General features: G+C 36.8%; 2 protein-coding genes across 3 annotated transcripts; one reads left to right on the top strand and one right to left on the bottom strand.

The window, feature by feature from the left end:
- Positions 1–110: 110 nt before the first annotated feature.
- On the bottom strand, positions 111–19150 carry LOC126370242 (glucose transporter type 1-like). Of its 2 annotated transcripts, none has more exons than XM_050015058.1 (2): positions 18953–19150; positions 111–3230 (listed from the first exon to the last, which is right to left on the bottom strand). In XM_050015058.1, exon 2 carries the CDS (start codon positions 3208–3210, stop codon positions 1837–1839), a length of 1374 nt encoding a protein of 457 aa, XP_049871015.1. In that variant the 5' UTR covers positions 3211–3230; positions 18953–19150; the 3' UTR covers positions 111–1836. The 2 variants fall into 2 exon arrangements, with proteins under 2 accessions (XP_049871015.1, XP_049871014.1); XM_050015057.1 differs by lacking the exon at positions 18953–19150 and adding an exon at positions 11360–11518.
- A 605-nt stretch (positions 19151–19755) lies between these two features.
- Positions 19756–20984, top strand: LOC126370292 (uncharacterized). The gene has a single exon (XM_050015140.1). The coding sequence runs from the start codon at positions 19911–19913 to the stop codon at positions 20628–20630; it is 720 nt and encodes a 239-aa protein (XP_049871097.1). The 5' UTR covers positions 19756–19910; the 3' UTR covers positions 20631–20984.
- The last annotated feature ends 273 nt before the right edge of the window (positions 20985–21257 follow it).

The following is a 21257-nucleotide window of genomic DNA, read 5'->3' as shown; positions in this document are numbered from 1 at the left end:
TATTAGGTTTCCGTAATAAGAGTGATATTTGTGCTACTCAACATTTACTGATTAAAACTGGGTATGTTACTAATATTTACGTTTTATTGTAGAGTTTGCTAACAATAGGTAGAGATATTGCTCACAATAATAATGGGTGGAAGTTGCAATTGTACCTTGGCGTAATAAAAAGGGTCGTCATTTATACTCAAAAACAAAGATAAAATATGCATATGTCTGTTATACGTGAAATTAAAAGTTTAAACGAAGAAAAAACTTAACAACGCCATCTATCATGTTTTTGGGGAACGCCGATTGGAAAGTCTTTCATTGAGAAATTGAAAACTGGGGCTCTAAAAAAACACGTTGAAGCAATTCATCTAAATTGCTATTTGATATTTGTTGGCATTGCGCGCATACTTCTTTCCAAAAAATGCCGCTGTATGTTTTACAATATTTTATCGTATTATTTTCATCATACTGTTTAACTTTACACGTTATTTGTATTCTAGATTTACAGTTGGCACTAAGTGTACTAGTTGGTACTAGGACGGTAGCAGACCATACATCATTTGGTTGAATCTCAAAATTTCAAGTTTGGTGGCGAAATTTCATATTATTTTTTCGTGAAAAATTGGGTTCCGACATGAAAAAGATCCAAAAGGATCCTCGGTTCCGACATGAAAAAGGAATTTTTCAATTCCCAATTTTCCCAATTTCCCCAATTTTTCACGAAAAAATTATATGACAGTTCACCACCAAACTTGACACATTTTGATGTTCACCCATTTATTGAAAAAAAAAACAGTTTTATAATAGGTACATAATTTGGTTTGAACTGAATATCTTGACATAAATCTATCAATAAACTTAGGATAAAATGTGCATATAGTATCCTTTATGTACATCACTCAACAATTAAACAAAATTCTGTGATTATAAATAAAAAACCCGAAAATTACATTCTAAAATTCGATAAATATTCATAACTTATCTTCATTCTTAAAAAGAATAAGAATTTCTTATTATGAATACGATACAGTTTATAATATAGGGCACCCAATATAAGTTCACAAAGATAAATGTAAAAAACAAATACATTTTCCATAGGAAACATTTTTTAATTCGTTCTTAACTTGCAAACTTACACCGGGCGCAAGTGAAGATTGAAATAAATAAATCTATAGATCTAAGGCACTGGTGTAGAGAAGTATAAATTAAAACAAACACCAAAACATAAACAAAATCTATCAAATAGTTAACAAAGTCCACAAAACTTATTTAAGCTTAAATATGAAGAAAACTGGTAAAGAAATCAAAAAGTTGGTCCTCAAACCCTAGAATGTGAAATCTGGTTAGGTTATTTTATAAGAAATTTCGATTAGTTCAATTCTAAAGATAATAATAATAATTCTTAAATTATGTGAATTTGCTTCTAAAACGTTGAACAGAAATCGTCTAATATTATTAGCACTAATTTAATAAGTACTTTTATTACAAATATCGAATAACTTCATATAAGTGAGGTGTTCAGTCTTACTAATTTTATGCGAAACAGATAGACGAGTACAATGTAGAATGTCTATTATGTTCTACATAGAATAAATTCAACTAGAAATTCGACGATAGTTGAAAAAAATTTTCAATTACTTACTAGCTACACTTATAAAATGATTCATAGACCATGATTTCATGTGCAATTTTTAAAAAACCTATCAAATAAATTTCACGTTTCATCAACTACCACCGAACAACCATATTCCAACAAAAAATACTATCACAATTAGTAGTGTAGGCTTATTGCAATAATAGTTACGCTTACGTCTAAGGAATGCATCTTACTTATGCCTGTCGTTATTATTTAAAGAGAGCTGTCACTTCTTCAATAGTTTTATTCTTCGTCTCTGGCAACTTGAAGTAAGTGAAGATGAAGAACAGAACGAGAAGTATCGTGAACGGAATGAACACGTAGTCCCCAAGAGCGTCGTTCATAGGAATGAAGGTCAAACCGACTATAAAGTTGGCAAACCAGTTGACCAGGGCTCCAACACTGACGGCGGCGCTCCGAGCACCTTGCCCGAACAGTTCCGACAAAATCATCCAAGGAATTGAGCTCGGCCCCACGCCGAAGAAGGCCACGTATAACAATGTGAAAATAACGGCAAATATACTCATCGTTGAGTTAGCTTTGTTTGTCAATGCCACCGTCATGAGGATTGAGAACACAGCCATGCCACCGAGGCCGCCCAACTGCAGCGTCCGGCGCCCCAACCTGTCCATCAGGGGAATGGACACGAGAGCCATTATAAACAGAATACTACCAACACCAATCGAAGCATACTTCGCCGAGTCTTCATCCAGTCCAGCATCCATGAATATCGTTGTGGAATAGTACAGAACAGCGTTAATACCTCCCCATTGCTGAGACAAATGCATGACGACGCCGATGAGCAGGGGGGTACGCAGGGCCTTTATCTTGACGAGATCCGGAATACTGAACTGCTGTTCCTGTTTCTCTGCGCGGTCTTCGACATACATGGCGTTAATTTCGTCTTCGATGTCGTCACTCCCTCGGAGTTTGGTGAGCATTTCCCTGGCCTGTTGCTCGTCACGTCGAACAAGAAGGAGATACCGCGGAGATTCCGGCGCGAACAGCAACATTACACACTGGAGCATGGACGGTATGATAGCCAGCCCCAGCAGCCACGGCCAACCTTCGTTGTTGCCAAGTATCGGCCCTATTCCCAGAATCTGTCCGCCGACCAAACCGAAAGCGACCGCCAACTGATTGACAGTTCCAAACGCCCCGCGAAGTCTGACGGGCGCTATTTCTGACACGTAGGTCGGCGAAGCAGTGGTTGCGAATCCGCAGTTGATGCCGATAAGGAATCTTCCGATGATGAGCATTTCAACGGAGGTGGCGGTTTTGCTGAAGCCCATGAAGACTGCGCCGATGACTCCGAAAGCAGCGTTGAGGAGGAGGGCTTGTTTGCGTCCGCGCTTTTCTTGCAGCCAGCTGGCGAGGGGGCAGCCGATCATGCCTCCGATGGCGAAGATACTGACTACCACTCCGAAGAGCAGGCTGGGGGAGGCGTTGTAGTGCTCGGCAATGAAGAGCTCGATGAAGGTGCGCGGGGAGTTGATGACGCCGGTGTTGAAGCCGAACTGTAGCATGCCCAGCACGGCCGCGGTCACCGCGTATAGCAGCGCCCCCGTCGTGCTTCCAGCCATCTTCACGCGTGGCGGCGACTCTGGAACGATACAACATACACGTTACAATGCAGCTGTTACAAATGTCTCCACTCCACAACGGGCGAAAACGGTCGAATTATTTAGTAGTTACGGAAAACCTTCACACGACAAGAAATGCAAAATTACAACCGAACTCGCGTGATAATCACCACAAAATAGGATAGATATTAGAATTTGAAACTGTTTTATCTAATCAAATGGTAATATTAATTACAGCCCGCACAGATGTACCGATAAGCAGGTAAGTCATGACCGTACAGACAAGCTATAATACTTCTTACTGAAATCAAAAGTAGGCTTTTGCCATTTCATGTTAGTTTTATATTATGTGTAAGTAAGACTGCCCACCCCGGTAGGGAAGTAAGGCGTGACTTGTATTTTAAACATGGATAACCTTACTAAATAAATGTTGTCAACGTTATTTTCATAAAAATAATACGAATTACAACTTGTAATTTCAAAGCCAGACATACAGCACACCAACTCGAAACAATTTGTTACGCTGATAAATATGAAACACCTTTATATATCAAAATTAACACGCGTCCACTAAGACTAATTAGTATAGAAGATTTTTAATTTTATCTAAAAAACACAAGAATACAAGCGCTGAAAAGATTTGTTAAATAAACTAAGTTAAAAACTCGATCAAAAGTATTATTTCACTTTTTTTTTTTGACGTGACTTATTGTAGATTTGCCGCAGATGGCATTAACTACTTGGCCGGACAAATGGGGAGCGCTGAAGGCTCTCACCCGATACAACGTTTAAAACAGGCCTGAGGGTGCCCAGTTGGCCGCGAACCTCGGCACAGGGAGTCGTCTGAGAGGAAAAATATTTGAAAGAATTAATCGACTCTAGTGGGTCGATAGCGATAAGCGCTGAATGAGGGAAATCGTCGACCACGTCGGCGGGGTCAGTATCGAGGTCCTGAATTATTTCACATGCAATCTACAGTTTTAAGGCGAAACACAATTGATTAAAAGAAACATAAACATTGTGTTAGGTATATTTAATATCTCTTCTTAAAGTTGTAAACCAAATGTTCTTTTCAATCCAAACTCCATTGTTTATCTATTGTGTCTGGCAATCTCGGGGTTAGGAGGTTAATAGAAAACAAAACAAAAATACCTCAAAGCAAATCCCAGTGTCTAGTCCAAAAAGAAATTACAACACGAACACGAGTCAACTACAAATGAAATACGCGATTCTTTACTAAATTATAGTTTATAAAGACAATTGAGATAAGTATTATCTTGATAAGAGATCAAATCTACATCTACACTATACGATAGGTACTGTGCAAATTACATAACATCTGTGGCGTTAGATATGTCCAGAAATAATCGTGACAGATTAAAAAGTGGAGATACTTAAATATTCTACGCTACATTTTCCGTTCACTAGTTATTAGTCTTCTTCTTCTAATCGTGTGGGTTGTGAGGTGGAATACCAGCCTCATCAACCCTTGTGTCAGGGTTACTATTGAGCCGCCAAAGGCCCCTGACATGGCTCATGTAACGATTACTCACTTACATCAGCAAGTAGTAACCGGTGCCTTCCGAAACACGGATCATCTTACTTTCGGACAATGAGGTGATCAGCCTGTAATGTCTGTCAAACTAAGGATCACAAAGTGATTTTTTGTGATATGTCACCACCGGGATTCGAACCCGGGGCCTCCGGATCGTGAGCCCAACGCTCAACCACTGGACCACGGAGGCCACGGAGGCGGGTATTAGTGAAATGTCTTCGAAGTGTCGTTTACGCGACTTGAGGGGAATTTATATTAAAAATAAACTGAATGAGAATGCGTGTGCTAGAGAAAATCTATTTTGACTTTTATTACGGTGCTACCCCTGCTTTATCGCCTCTTTATCCAAATGTACCTATTTATATCTAATATTAGGCACATGTTATTAGATTTATCTACAACACGTTTCTTATATCGAATCAAACATTCCACAGAAACGTATCACTTATTTTATCACAAACACTGCGACGAGGAACTAATCGTAAATATTATAATTTATAACCACAGTTCAACATACCTACCTTTATATATTATTATCATTTACTATTCAATACCCAACCTATAAATTTATGACTCACAATAAAAATATAAGTTTAAAAACTTAAACCCGACTACGGAAAAATCACGCCCTATTTATTTATTTTTATTTAAACAAAACATTGTTACAAACATTATCAATATGTCGTCTTTAAACCCCAAGAGGTGAAAAGGGGTCTAAAAAGTATGAAACTAGCTAAGTATATCTCTGAAATTCTTCCGAATAGTGATATACATATAGCAGACAGCCATGGTGGTATCGTATGCCGTGGTTTGCAAACTCTTAGGACAAATTGGCAAGCGATTTTCCGTAATCGGGTTTTAGTTTTTAAACCTATATTATTTTGGAGTCTTATTTATTAAGATAACGCGCTTCCGATAAGTGTTTTACGCAAGATTTGGAGATAAAAGCTATCCGACCATGTCTGAGCAGTCATGTTATCAATTCAACGTAATTATCGAGTAAATACAAAAAAGCCCGCAAGGAAAAGCTAGTAATATGTACATATTTGAAATGTGCAAATTAAGCCCTTTCATTTGATACCCAACACACGTTATTTTTTTGTATTATTTTTTTTCGTCCTCACTTTATGTGCTCTGGAGGGCGCCACATTGAATTTAGTGTGACGTCTCCTAGCCTATAACCACTGGATAATCAAGAGGCTTCTTTCTAGTCACACCTCATTTGTTAAATTATGACAGGTGGTTTAGAAGTTAGGTTCGAGCAGACGTGCATACACTCATACACAGCGGTCAAACACAACTCTCCTTTTTGCTTCGTCGCAGTCGGGTAATAATACGCGCCGTGACTGACTCTATCAAAATAAAAATAAATACATAAAGATTAATAATTAGGTACTCTTTATAATACTTGGCGATGTAATAGTTAAGATTTAAATTGCGTATGAGTCGCTAGAACATTAAATCACCTCGATGCAAATACGTTATTCTTTTATTTTCCTTATTTTGTTGCAAATCAAGCAAAACAATTGAATGCTAAGGTGGGTGATATCCGCAAGGCACTACTTGTAGCGATTTTAGTATTTACGTGTTATCATTAAAGAATCGTGATAGCCCAGTTGGAAGAGCGCTTGACTCTCACTGTACAGTCACAGGTTCGAATCCAGCACGGGTCTAAACCAATGGTTTTTGAAATTGTTTTTAATGTTTAGATCATAAATTATTATCACGTGCTCTGCGATGAAGGAAAACTTTGTGAGTAGTACTGGTTTTCCCTTCGTGTGTTGGAAGGTCAGACAGGTGTGACAGTCACTTCTATAAAAAACCGGATCTGTCAAATCTTCAGGTTGGGTAAGAGGACCCTGTGAGAAACGGGATGACGCTAGGAAGATGATGATGACGTGTTGACATTAAATACCTAGAAAGAGAAAAAAAATCTACACAGATTAGCAAAAACTTTCACTACGATAGCAAGTCTATTTGTAAATTATTATATCATTGATATGGAGACGTTGATTTCAACAACATAGCATGGAAAGCACAGTACAAACTTTGGTATCCTTTAGATGTTTATGCATTTACATTTATAGTATTTGTCAACTTCAAGTGTGAATGTGAATCATTTCAATTCTCTCTTCGTTATTTATAAACTTGAGAATTATGCTGTGACTGAACACGAAAACATCCTGTACAAAATACCACAAGTACATACATACATAAACTCACGCCCGTAATCCCTAATGGGGTGGGCAGAGCCGCAAGTAATCAAAGACAACTTGCAGCCACTGTTGATACGATGTCGTAAGCTGGATATGATGAACCTTATGGTGATAAGGGGTCCTTGTGGAATACCACAAGTAAATAATCAAAATCTAATACTTCTTATACGAAGACCTAAAATGAACCACAGAAACAGCCAGAAACGAAAAACAAATGAACAACTTATTTTAAATGAGCTTGAACTGAGCTTTAATTTTAAATTAATTTGAATTTGGAATTCCTAGTAGAGCATCACTGACTACACTAACCAGTGTTAGGAAATGGCTATTTTATAGATGAGTAATTAAAAAACCTAAATAAACAAAAGCCTCAACAAATTAGTAAACGTACCTACCTATATAATTCCAAAACTGTTCTACTTTGTCTAATTAAAAAAAAACATGTATTACGCATTAGATAATTAGATTACACTAAAACACCTTAATAGGGGATACTTAACCTAGTTCTATTTATTATTCGAGACAAAAACACAAACAATGATAATTATTTTAAAAACCTAGGTAGGATGACAATATCAACGTTTTTTCATTACTTATAGAAGAAGAATTTGACTGAAATAATCAGCCCACACCTATGAAAACCACTAGAAAAAAAAGACAAACTACTAGAAAGTAATTAACAAACAAAAAAGCACAATAACAAAGTATCCTTTTATAACGTAAATAAAGCAAAGAGGGAAATTTAAGTGGAGGAAAAATGTAAGAAAAGTAAACTAAGGTAAAGGTATGAAAGTAGTACTTTCGTAAACTTTGTTTACGTGGAGTCACAAAACTTTAGGCCCTTGCGTATAAAACTAGGTTGGTATATAATATACTGGATTTCCTGGAGGATTCTTCTTCTTATCGTGTGGGTTGTGAGGTGGAATACCTACCTCATCAACCCTGGTGGCAGGGTTATTATTGAGCCGCCACAGGCCCTGCTAGGTGTACTACGGATCAGGAAGGCCCCCGACATGGCTCATGTAACGACTACATACTTACATCAGTAAGTAGTAACCGGGACCAACAGCTTAACGTGCCTTCCGAAGCACGGATCATCTTACTTTCGAACAATCAGGTGATCAGCCTGTAATGTCCTATCCAAATTAGATTCGAACCCGGGGCCTCCGGATCGTGAGCCCAACACTCAACCACTTGACCACAGAGGCCGTTGCCTGGAGTATTAATAATGGAGGCTTGGAGTATTAATAAGTAGAGTAGTCGGGAGTATTAGTAGAGTAACTAAAGCTGTACACGTTACACTGGTCAGCATTTAACAGCACAGTGGGGCTATGAGGATCGAATATGCGTAAATGAATATTTGACAAGCGCTCGGCCCGTAAGCAACCATCGCATGAATAACCTAGAATATAATGGTGTTAAGCATGCTGTTTCTAGTAATGTTTAGGTTATATTGGCTTATAAATAAAAAAAGAGCATCGCGAATGGAAGAACGACCGTGAACAGCATTTATCTATATTGAGAAACATGCGGACAAAAACTTAGAAACGCGTCTGGCGTTAGAGAAAGTATCTATTAGACCCATTGCATACTAATAGTGGAAACCATTTAAATATAAACATGGGTAGAGTACGCTGCCTTGGGTGACGATCTTATCGATGCTTCCAGGTTGTGGTCAATCGATCGTCGACATCGATTGTGTAAGTTGAAATCATTTTTTTACGATAACTTGTTTCGCTCGTATAGCAAATAGATACCTATGTTGCACTTTTGTACTGATATCACACATTTTAAATTAAATTCCAATTCTTAACCGGTTCTTAAAGTGAGATCTTAAGTTCGTTTTCAATTTAATAATTTCTTTATAAAAATCTTCTTAAATTATTAAGTATCTGGTTATTAAAATATAAAATGAATTTATCGTATTCTTAGAAATTCTCATTCCATAGGCGATATCTGATAACCGTTCTCTGTAAACCACATCATTATGTATTATAATAATAGGTATTATTATCAAAAAACGGAACGAAGCATTTACCACTTATCACTTCATCTAAATAGCCTATACGAACGTATATACGTTCCACTGCTGGGCATAGGTCTTCCGTCAATCAACCGCAAAGTTGGTGGAGGCATTTGGGCTAGCAACCTGGGGCCAACGGCTTAACGTACCTTCCGAATTACGGAATCATCTTAGGGTGGTGTTAATAAACCAATCTCAGCTGTGAGACTGCCCTCAAGATCATGTCAATGTGACAGTTCTCATATAAAAACAGGGAGTTGAGCATGATCTTGAGGGCAGTCTCAGCTGAGATTCGTTTATTAATACCACCCTTACTTTCTCGGTCAATCAGGTGGTTCACTAGTCATATCAAAATAAAACGACGTGAAGACGATGAAAAAGTAATAGCAATAAACAAAACGTGACAACGTAAAAAACTCTTTAATAATAAATCAGCAACTGTTAGGAAATTATTTTATTTTATTATTGTTATTTTCCCACCGGGGTAAAGAGAAACCATAGAATAAGGAATAATACTACGTATAGAACGGCAACTCTTCGCTCCCCACCAGCGGCTAAGCTAAGCAGAGACAATGGAAAATATGGTTGGTTATCTATGGTTCCTCCTCCTATATGTCTACACTCAGCGGGATCCCCTGTCTGGGAGACATAAGAGTGATGCAGATAATTAGATCTGGATTTGTTCTACTGAATTATGCTGAAAACAGAATTTGTTCCGTTAAAAAAACGGAAATACAAAGTTTTCTAACCGACATCCAGCCAGCGGGATATTTACCAAAGTTAAGTCTGATGAAGCATAAATTGGTATTAACTTTTAGATCTGTATTTATTCTGTTCAACAAAACAAAAAAAATACTTCTGACATCCTTACTTCAGCTACAATCAAGCTGCAATGAAACCTCCATCAGCGGACTTTTCATCATATACCTAATAACAGTCTTATACGCATGTCTGTTAGTGTAACTATGTTTTGTTAACTAACTGTAACTATGTTACCTACTGAATAAAGATATTTTTGAGTTAAACTGAGAAGCGTATTCTGTGGTATTACAGTAATCACAGAAGCACGAATTACGATTAATGACTCTGTAATAGCATACGACTGAACTGAAATCAAAGATTATACAATTATGTGAAGTGGCTTATAAGTATCAAGTCATGTGAACTATGGCCACCTGTAAGCCACCTGTATCTTCCCATGCAGATACATTTTTAAAGACCTAAAGAATCACATAAATAAACTTCCGTAACAGCTATTGGGTTAGGTAGAGCCATAGATAAGTCGTAATTATTCCAAAAAACTATATCGCTATTTGACATTTGTTAGCATTGCGCACTTAACTTTTATATGGCCAAATGTCAAATAGCAAAAATATTGATTTTTTTTAGATGAATCGCTTCAATGTGGCCTATTACAAAAAGAATAACTCTAGTTAGTATTAGTCTATGGCAATTATTTTGAAAAAGAAACATAATCCTTCTGTCGAATATAACGACTTGTGGGCTTTTTGACGGGAACGGAAACGAGACGGTCGCTTTCGCCATTGAATAATCTAAATAATTAATACTAAGTGGTGTTTTTTGGTTAATTATCGCATTAAGTTAGTCCGAAAACATTCACGATAGTGTTATCATATCGGAATATTCAATAAACAAAGTGTACCTATCTATTTTCGCTTCGTGCCAACAAGCCGCTTCATAACTCGAAAGTTTGTTCGGACTTTTGAGTTAATTCGTTTGGGATTCGGAGTAGAACTCTGCTCCAAGGGTGGGGGATTAGGTTTCATCATTCATTGTCATCACCTTTCATCGTTTCATTAATCATCATCAAGAAAAAAACACAAGACATGGCTGTATGGGCAAGTTCCCTTTGCCTTGGGAAAAACAAAAAAAAACAACATGCCCGGTATAATAAAGTAATTATAATATTTTTTTTCACTCCCGGCCCAGCTTTTAGGTACCTGAGTCCATCAGGGTTGGTGAGGTTCGTCATTGATCAGTGATCACCCAACCCACACGAGAGAAGCAGGTACCTAACATTACCCACACAAAAATGGGTGTAATACTATACAAAATTAGTCACAGTATTTGTTAAAACAGCATTCAAGAAAACTGCTTATGGCGAATGTCGGTCAAGAACAATCGATACCTACTTTTACTTACTAACAAAAAGATATAAACGATGAAACTACACTTTTTAGTTACTTAGAATTAGGTAATGCAATTTTGTTTCAAATGTCTTAGGTATTTGCTTTTGAAATAACTCTAGAAAAACGCGAATGATTACCACACGAAAACAACTTTTCGTAGCAGTTAAACATAACAAGTTTTTACATCAACAATAATTAAACTCACCTTAAAGTTATTCTAGATATTTCTTTTAAACACTCAAAATATAAACAAGAATCCAGGTGTGTCAACTAATAACAACAAATAACATTCCACACGAACACTTGTAGAAGTAAATAAAGAGAAAAATAAAACTAAAAAGAAACAGTCGCGTCTGTAAGCGAACGCGGCTCAACGTAAACTGGAAAACCTGAGTCGTAAAGTTGGTACGCTTAGCCAGGGTTGCCTACGGCGAGATATGTTTATAAAAGCAAGCGAGACGTAAATATTGTATACAGGTGTTAGTGACATCGTAACGAATACTAAGAGGGATGATTCAGACCATGATTCTGTTTATGTCCTTTGTATATGTTGTTGTGCAATAAAGTATTATTGATTGATTGATTGATTGATTGATTCTGAGTTCATGAATCATATCTCAAAGTTTTCGTTACGACGTCACTAACACCCTGTATACAGAATATCTCACGCCTGTCATGCCTCTGGAGGGGAGATAGAGCCACAAGTAAGAGAAGACAACTCACGCCCAATTTTGATAATGGTAATGGAACGGTAATTCTCCACCCCCCACCAATTCGATCTCACCCCCTCTGGGTCTTACGTCAGAAATGACCGTAAGCCGCTAAAGAGTAAGGAGAGGGCTCGGAATGTCTGTGTCGCTCGCACTTACACGTTACGCGGCATATGGTAAAAATTAAAGAAAGAAAGAAACATTTATTACTTCCGGACACCACAGACACAGACAGACAGGTACATTACATTTAACACAGGACAGAAACCACACGGAAATCAATAAGTACACAGACAAAAAAAAATATCCAAAACAAAAAGAAAAACAAACCAAAATCATAAAAACAATACGTAATAATAAAACTAAGTATTCTAAATGCAACGCACTGACGGCCCGACCATCTGCGGTGGAGTCCGGAATAAAAGGACCTCGCTCAGCATAAGTCGCGGCGTGAGCCACGGCGCTGGTATTCTGCGGGCCCTGCCGAGTGAGGCCACGGACATCGCGTTATATATGTACATAGATACATACTACTTAAACTTACAACTTACTTAATTATATATTTTGCATGGAGTTGCCCGAGTTGTATTATACCAAAACCCGAGTGATTCCTTCCTGGTGTATTGACAGCCCTGAGCGAGCAAAGGCAAACTAGTTAGAAGCCAGTTGTACTTACGAAGTGTAACTACTAGTTCCCATGCTTGTTATTATCATTACTAGACGGCGGAAATATAAGAATAATTACGTTGATAGCAGTGCAGACGATATTTTGTGTGTCCACATCTAAATTGTTTGGATAACTAGACATAAAGCCACGCCTACATCCCTATTGGAGAGGGCAGAGGCGGTAGTTTTCAATAAAACCTGCAGCAACTCTTAAATTTCTTCTCAAAACGGATATGATTGATGTGCCGGGTGTCAGGTTATCAGCCCATCGCCAAAGACATGGCTCGTTTTTTTAAATAGAACATAAGCTCACATATCCCAATTGTGGCAGAACAAAGTGTAAGGTATCAAGCGGTCAGATTATTTGTCTTCCAAAAGAATTTAAAACTACTGATGATGCTAATTTATTTAGTAAAAATCTTAAACTCTTTTTGCTAGAGAATTGTTTTTACAGCGTTGAGGAATTTAAACAACATCGACATTGTGTTTAGTGTAACTTTAAAGTGTAAGATTTTTATTTTTTTTTAATTTGATCTTTATGCTACTGTTGTTTTAGATTATAACGTAGTTTAAGCTTGTTTTTATTTTTATATCCAATTTCCAACACAATGTAAAGTTGTTATAAGAAATAAATGAATATGAATTGGGGTAGTCAGAGGTACATCCATCGCAAGATGAACTAAGTACCCACACGTCACTGAGCTTTCCATTTGTTCCATGACTTTTTACATGTAAGTTTCGGTACTTATAGTCTATCTTCCGTCTTATCAGTCCGTAAGATCCGTAATGAGGAATATTCGTCAGTCATATCAGGGCCAGAAGCATCTCAACAGTAACCCAGAAACCATGCTTGGTGCGACCGGTCATTGCCCACAGAACCAAGACAAAAGAAGTAAATTCTTCGATATCATGCAACTCGTTGAAGAATTTAAGTAAGGAAAACCCCATTACTTATTTATTACACATTCACCCCTCAACAGTGAAGTGTAGTCAGCCGCAATGACGTTAACTTATTGAACAATTTCTGAAAGTACGGCTTTACATACAGGGTATTAGTGACATTGTAACGACAACGGAATGACTCAGACCATGATGTGTTGCTGTTGCAGTTTCTTGTCATTTCTTCTCCTCAGCCATAACACCTTGCGAAATGACGTAAATTCAAAAATGTTACATTGACCTTCAACAAGTTTCTCCATGATAATTACGTTGAATAAAGATTCTGATTTCTGATTCTGAGTTGATTTCAAGACCTATCACATGACAACTGTGTCACATTTTATATGTGATGAGTATGTAATTTAAAACCAAAACAACGGAGCGGATAAACCGTATTGACACAAAATAACGTGATCAATCGCATTGTATGGGTTCGCTACAAATTGTTCTCGTGCTCTTCCTGTTTTAAACTATACAAAGCTATCAGGTATGATGTCTATATGTCGTGGCCAGATCATAGAATTGACATTCGTTGGCCACATCATGATGTAGTGTGGCCAGATCAATGAACACAAAACGTTTAACGATATGACTAACGAAATGCATGATTACTTCATGATATGGCCAAACGTTGGCAATCACATCGTAAAATTAGTAACATTATCCACCGATAGTGGCGCTGGCGTCGATTATATTTAAAACTTGATTGATATTATAATCGATGAATCAATGTTATTGTTCAATTTTCCATATCGAATAGGTACATAATTTTGAACCTAAGAAATTAATCGACTATTCGCATTATTATTACGCCACATAGCATGGACACCGCCTACATTAACGCTATGGCCAAACGTTGATTGCTATGTCATTAAACATTGACGTTTCAACGATATGGTCAACTTAAGTTAGCCATTTCATGAAATATGACCATTTCATGAAATGGTCGACCACATCATGAAATGATCAATTTTACGACATATATATCTGTCTCCATAAATAGCATTACTAAAAAATTACTTTGTGATCTGATCACCTGATTGTCCGTAAGTAAGATGATCCGTGCTTCGGAAGGCACGTTAATATAATAATAAAATATTTATTTCACATTCTGCATCCTTATTGTCCGAAATCACCTGCTCCTGACTTTTTTTTATTCAGAGGTTTGACAACGACCCGCCAAGCAAGCAAGCAAACTCAAATAGTGCCTCACTCTTGTCTTTAAAATCCCCAAATTAAAATTGAAAGTAAATTGTATGAAGAATGAAGGCACGAGATAGTAGACAAACCTACTATACTGAATATGTGTGGCTGTAATCATCATCATCAGCCCATTAACTGCTGGGGCACGGGCCTTCCTTATGGATGGATAGACGCTCGCGACGCGACTTCATACACGCACGCCGGTGATGATAATACAAGTAAATAATACCCTAAGGAGAAGATTAAAAAGCAAAGGTCGGCGCCGGCAAATGCGATATGTCTCGAGGAGATGGTCTCGTAGGCATACCAAGGCGTCAAGCGTGACGTCATATCTTTACACCCCACATTGAGGGGGTGGAGTGTTCAGAAGCAAACACTAATGAACTTTGCTTAGTATGGATTATTGCGGTTAAGTCATAGAATAAGGAATACATAACATACATAAACTGCCTATATACGTCCCACTGCTGAGCACAGGCCTCCCCTCAATCAATCGGAGGGGGTATGGAGCATACTCCACCACGCTGCTCCACTGCGGGTTGGTGGAGGAATAAGGAATAATACCACGTATAGAACGGCAACTCTCCGCTCCCCACCAGCGGCTAAGCTAGGTTTACATCCAGGAAACGTAGCTCAGCCGCTGGTGGGGCTTTAGGAATTCCATAAGCTTTGATCCTGACACACTTTTCTTACTTCCTCCACATTCATCAATCGTTTCATACACACACATTGGTTCAGAGTAGATCGTACTAAACCTTTCCAAGGACATCTCCAATTTGGTCAATGCTCCTTCTAGGCTAATACGCTTTAAAGATGCTAACTTAACTTACCCCTATAGGGTGATTGGATAGATCTCCGAATACGGGTAGTCAAACTCACTACCGTGAATACAAAATATCCTACAATCTTTTGTCATTTTCCAAATATCCAGTGCTTATGTATGTATGTCGCTAACATAACATAAATACTTTTAAAACACATAATAACGGGTTCTCATCGCGTAGAAAATTATGGATCTCATCAGTCATCCCGTGATCATGGCACTTGCAACAGTGTCGAAATATCGGGAGTCTCATATCCCTGATTTAAACGCGGTAAGAACCCGTTATTATGTATTTTAATTTTGATAATAACCGCGTAAACTTAAAACAATGTACAAATACTTTTTCTATCTTACGCAATGATATTCACTTCCGGTGTTCGAAGAACAACCCGATTATGAAAATAAGTTTATGTGAATAGGTATCTGGAACATTTACTCATTAACCGATAAACCGAGATAATAAAAGCCGAAGACCCGATGTGAAAGACGAGGAATGTCGATAAATTCCGCACCGACAACTTCTATACCTATGCGATGTATGGAATGACGGCAGAAGCGGCATCTCGCGAGGAATAGCAATCAATGACGTTTTATTAATGTCGCAATACAAAGTTAAACGAAAATTCCTTATCACGTGTGTCGTGCGACAAGTTTTTATCATCATCATCATCAATTTAACAGCCACGCTCTTGTCGGTGTAGCATTTTCCATTCCAGTCTATCAAAGGCCAATTCCTTGACTTCCCTATAAGACACGACGTTAACCTTTTCTTTAAACTGGTGTGTTTTTCAAGTTTTTATACGCACCGAGTATTCGGCCGAGGGCACTGTCTCGCCGGTTTCCTCGGCACATGTGAACGAAGCAGCCTGGTTACTTAGCCTACTAGAATGTCCTATTAGAAGGACTACTGCTCTTAAACAACATGCTGTAGATATAAATGTACTTATGATTAATTATTATAATAAATAATACTATTAAAGATTATTAAAAAAGGCAATAAGGCCGCCAGATTGTGCTGTATCTTTCGTCCATTTGTGTAAATTTGTTTTATATGTTGTGTGCAATAAAGTATATTTGATTGATTGATTAATCACAATGTTTTAATAGTTAATATATCGGGAGATATACTCACTATTTTATCACAATTCATTGATGTAAATTACTTTTATAAAAGAATTAGGTATAAAAATTACTACATTATGCCAGCATAGTGCATTATTTAAACAGGAAAACTCGACTTTAAAGTGACATTTTAAAAATAAAATACTCAATTGTACGTAGGTACCATGGTTGTTGAGCTACCTAACAAGTCCGACCTTCAGAATGACAATAATTTGTAATGGCTTACTAATTTGTGCAATTATTGCATTCATGGAACATGTCTCCAATGTTATTGAAGTTTAGGTGCTTAGTTCATCTTAATGAGGCACAACGAATTTATTAATAAAAACGTAAAACGGAAGATAGAAAGAAAGAGAGGAAGGGGAATACCAAGAAGAGCTTACATGGAACAAATTAAAGAGAAGGCGAACGTAACGTTTATAAGGAAGTCAAGGAATTGGCCTATGATAGACAAGAGTTGATAATGCTACACCAATAAGAGTGTGGCTCTTAAATTAATGATGATGAGTTAATCTTACGATGTTCCTCTGAATACGCCAATGGTGAAAAAAATTAAGGAGTGTGTGGTAGTCCAAGCTATGCTGTGCTTTTGCAGCAGAGACAAATATATAGCCTGTTTATTTATATTATGTATGACTATGTACTTGCTTGGCATAGCTTGGCGTGCTTGTATGAAACGATTGATGAATGTGGAGGAAGCAAGAGAACTACGTCAGCATTGAAGCAAATGGAATTCCATAGTCTCTGCTTACCCTGGTGGAGAATAGGCGTGAGTTTATGTAGGTATGCATGGACTTGCTCTTTCATAGCAGAAACAGTAGATGCATTTATTAAACAATGGCGCGGGCATACTGCGCAATTTTTTGCCTTGTACATTGTGCAACAATACACCCTTCAAAGGAAGTGTTAGTAAATTGCAACAGTTTTCTTTGTCATAAACAATGCTCGAGCGTTTCTCTGTCTTCATGATTGTAACAATTTTTTTATTACTTTATAGTACTATTCAATTAAAGGCCACTTTTAAAGTTCGAATTTTTCATAATTCTAAAATATTTCACCATGTCAAAAATTATGTTCTTTTAATTTATTCAGAAAGAAAAGAAAAGTATTAACTTTATTGACAAAATGGCTCCTGGCTGAACATTCACAAAACTGTATGGATGTTTGATGATTTCATGAATAGTTTTCAATATCCAGATAATTTGGTAAATTTTCATACTTCCTTTGTTTTAACTGTTTATTAATAATAATAATAAAATATTCATTGCACACAAATTTACAAGACATTTACAGGATAAACTTCTTCTAAGGTGGGCAAAGGCGGCCTTTCCAGACAACCTTTGGCAGAAGATATAGTACAATTGTACAGCTGCAGTGTAGCACACAAAAAAAGTATAATAAAATCCAAAAATAATTATAAAATAATAGACACATTTTACATATTGTTTTGTTTATTCTTCTTGTCAGTTAGAGATAAACCGTTATTTATATGTGCAGAAAATTAAGCATCTATTTGTATCTCAGTAAAATTAATTATAACACTATTTTTTCTTAAATAGGAATGAAGGATTTAAAGTTAAAAAAAATAAACATAACAGTTATTGTATATTTGGGCGCTTAATTTTGCGCGGGTTTACTAATATAGCTTATTAGATCGCTTAAATTAGTAACGTGTTTTAGGGACATCTAACAAATTTAAAACCCTTATGCAATCCCAGACCCGGACTTCCCAGACCCAGTGTCAAAATAAAATGTCATAAGTGACCACTTCCATTCATTGCATTTTAAAAAGTTTAGGCAAATAAGCGCCCAAATATCTGACCACTGCTAATCAGGCAACATACAAACCATGGCTATGAAATAGTGTTGTCTGGTTTTGCTTTATTCTCATAAACACTATACAACTAGATTTTATTAAGAACCATCAATTCATCACATATAAAGAGCATACGCGTGAATTATAATAGTAATAAGAACCGGTTCTAAGAGCATCCAATCGTGACTAGGGCCTACAAAACATGATGAAACTTAAAAAGAAAAACTTACTTACTTGTTATATTTTGAAGTATGTAAATCAATTGTCTCTACGTCCTATCGAATTAATCAACAGCCCATGTTTAACAGTTTAATCAATCATATACTGTTCTGGCCTTAATATCGGTAAAAAGCATGTCGCCTGTTTTTGAAAAAATAATTAGCACTATATGAAAGACACCTTGTATATTTTGCAATTTTGAGGTGATTTTAACGCAGTCTATAGTTTAGCATACACAACAGCAGATTGTTAATAAAAAGCAGGAATGCAATAACTAAGGTAAACAAATTATAAACTTACCAAAAATAAATCGGCAGTCAGGAATCACTGAATATCATAGCTTAGGACTTATAAAGTAACTATTTGCGAATATCATTAGGTACTGCACTGCCACATTGAAATATTGAAATGTTTGAGGAATTAACAAGATAATTAATTTCAAAAAAGTATTTCTATAAATCGACCGCGACCGAAACAACACCACCCCGCCACACCAAAAACAGCTGACAGCTAGCTGTCAATCTAATAAGTTTATATTTTTTTGTTATTTTGGCTTGGATAATGAAATCTCTAAGCCATTAAAGAATATGCCAAGACACTGTTCTCATTCCACAGGAACGTAATCTTGAATCAAATCAATTTGTTATAATAAAATCTAATATGCCAACGTGGTACAGTAACTACAGTAATAAGTAATACGCTATTTAGAAAATAGGCCGTAGGCCTTAGGCCAAAACGTAAAAAAAAAGTATTCTCGTTTTCGTTCAAAACTTGTCGACGTAAATCCGACTTATAAAATGCTTATAAATTTTACTTAAAATAATCTAATACTAACGTAGCTTTTTACTTGAATCGAGTAAAAGTTATAGTAGCCAGAGAAATTCTTTTACAAATATGCTTGGTTTTCCTTAGATCTGCACTTTTTCCAGCATTTTCCAATCCAATTTATAAACGAAAATGTACAGTAATCAACTATTGCTACAATAACAATTAAAAGTTTAGAATGCATTATAGCATTTAAGTCGTACGTGTAGAGTCTAAAACTGTGTGCGTATTTTAAATATGAAAGTCATAATCTGTGTTGAAGACTGTTCAGTTATGAATGAATGAAGGTTCTGCTGTTCTGCTGCGACAGCGATCGTCGGCAAGTTTTTGTTTGTTGCGCAATAAAATAAATAACCAACCACTCGGAAAGAGTGAAAACAAATCATTTCCGGGCGTTTCAATTCAAACTTAAATTCATCAAGTTGTAAACAGAATGGCGACCGACACTTTTATGGAGAAACTGCGATCATTTTTCGGGTTGCGCATCGGAGTTGATTCGCCGCGGAACGACTTTCGGAATCCGATCTGGGGCTCGGACGACGACGACGACGGTGATGAGCTGTACACGAGGCAGAATATAGACGTGCAGGGGCACCTGGACTTGCACCATGAGTTTGCCAAGCAGGTACACGATATGTTCCGTTCGTTCGGGGGCATGTTCGGAGACATGACGACATTCTTCCAGGACGAGGCTATCGACGCGACTCCCGGCTCGTTGATGGAGCCCCCAGCCGAGCCTGAGCACTTCAACAGCAATACCATCAGAGACTACTACCTAAAGCCTGGCTACCACAGTAGGAGGCAAGACGAACCGAAAGATATCGACTTGGACGGCAAAATTTCCTCACACGAAATATCAGGGTTGTTAAAAAAGAAAGGACAAGGCATTGATCCTGGTGCTGTGAAGCCGTTTGATGGCAACCTGGTACCTGGACGCTCTTTCTGCCAAACTATTATAACAACCAGTGTGAAGAAGCCTGATGGTACAGTTGAAACTAGGAGAATAGTAAAAAATGGTAATGAAGTTATTGAAGAGACTACTACATCATCTGGGCCCGACTCCAGAGGTCCCAACACCCCAGGTTTGAGCCCTATTTCTTCTACTGGTATTATTTTTTCAGAACTAGCGTCGATGTTTAAAAATTTTTACTAATATTAACTTCACCTTGGTAGATTACACTAGACATTTAAAGACTTCATAGTAATAGTTTAATGGCAACATTCATTCTTGCAGATAAATTAAAAAGATGATGCTAAAAAGTATATGAAATGTACTTGAACTAATGCCAAAAGCAGAAGTACTTATTTTATATCTTTTACTAATTTTATCGAGTCTTAGCACTAAAAGATTCCTTTTTATTGTGATTTAGGATACAAATCCAACGTTGTAAATTATTTAGTGTAGCTTTGGATTGTCAAATTTTTGTCCTAATTATAATTAGAGTATGCAACATTGTACCTTTCATGTGACATTTTATTATTAATAAATAAATAATTATAAAAATTGCTTCTGTTTTTCAATTACCTGTGTTAGAATGATAATGAAACAAGATTATTTCAACAATAACATTTATTCAGTGCTAATGAAATTAAATAGAGAGCATCGGAGATTATAAATTAAAAATAAATAAATATTATATTATGAAATTTAAATAACAAAATAAATTATTTACATTTATAATTTTACACCTTAAAACAAAGCGCATAGGTACCATGTGGACGAATTAACTGACACATACTCTTTGCCTTTAGGGGTAAAGTTTTCTTAATCAAATTAACA

Source organism: Pectinophora gossypiella, chromosome 10 (genome assembly GCF_024362695.1).
Source record: "Pectinophora gossypiella chromosome 10, ilPecGoss1.1, whole genome shotgun sequence".
Taxonomy (NCBI): Eukaryota; Metazoa; Arthropoda; class Insecta; order Lepidoptera; family Gelechiidae; genus Pectinophora; species Pectinophora gossypiella.
The sequence above is the reverse complement of the archived record's forward strand: the minus strand, read 5'-3'. Positions and strand labels throughout refer to the sequence as shown.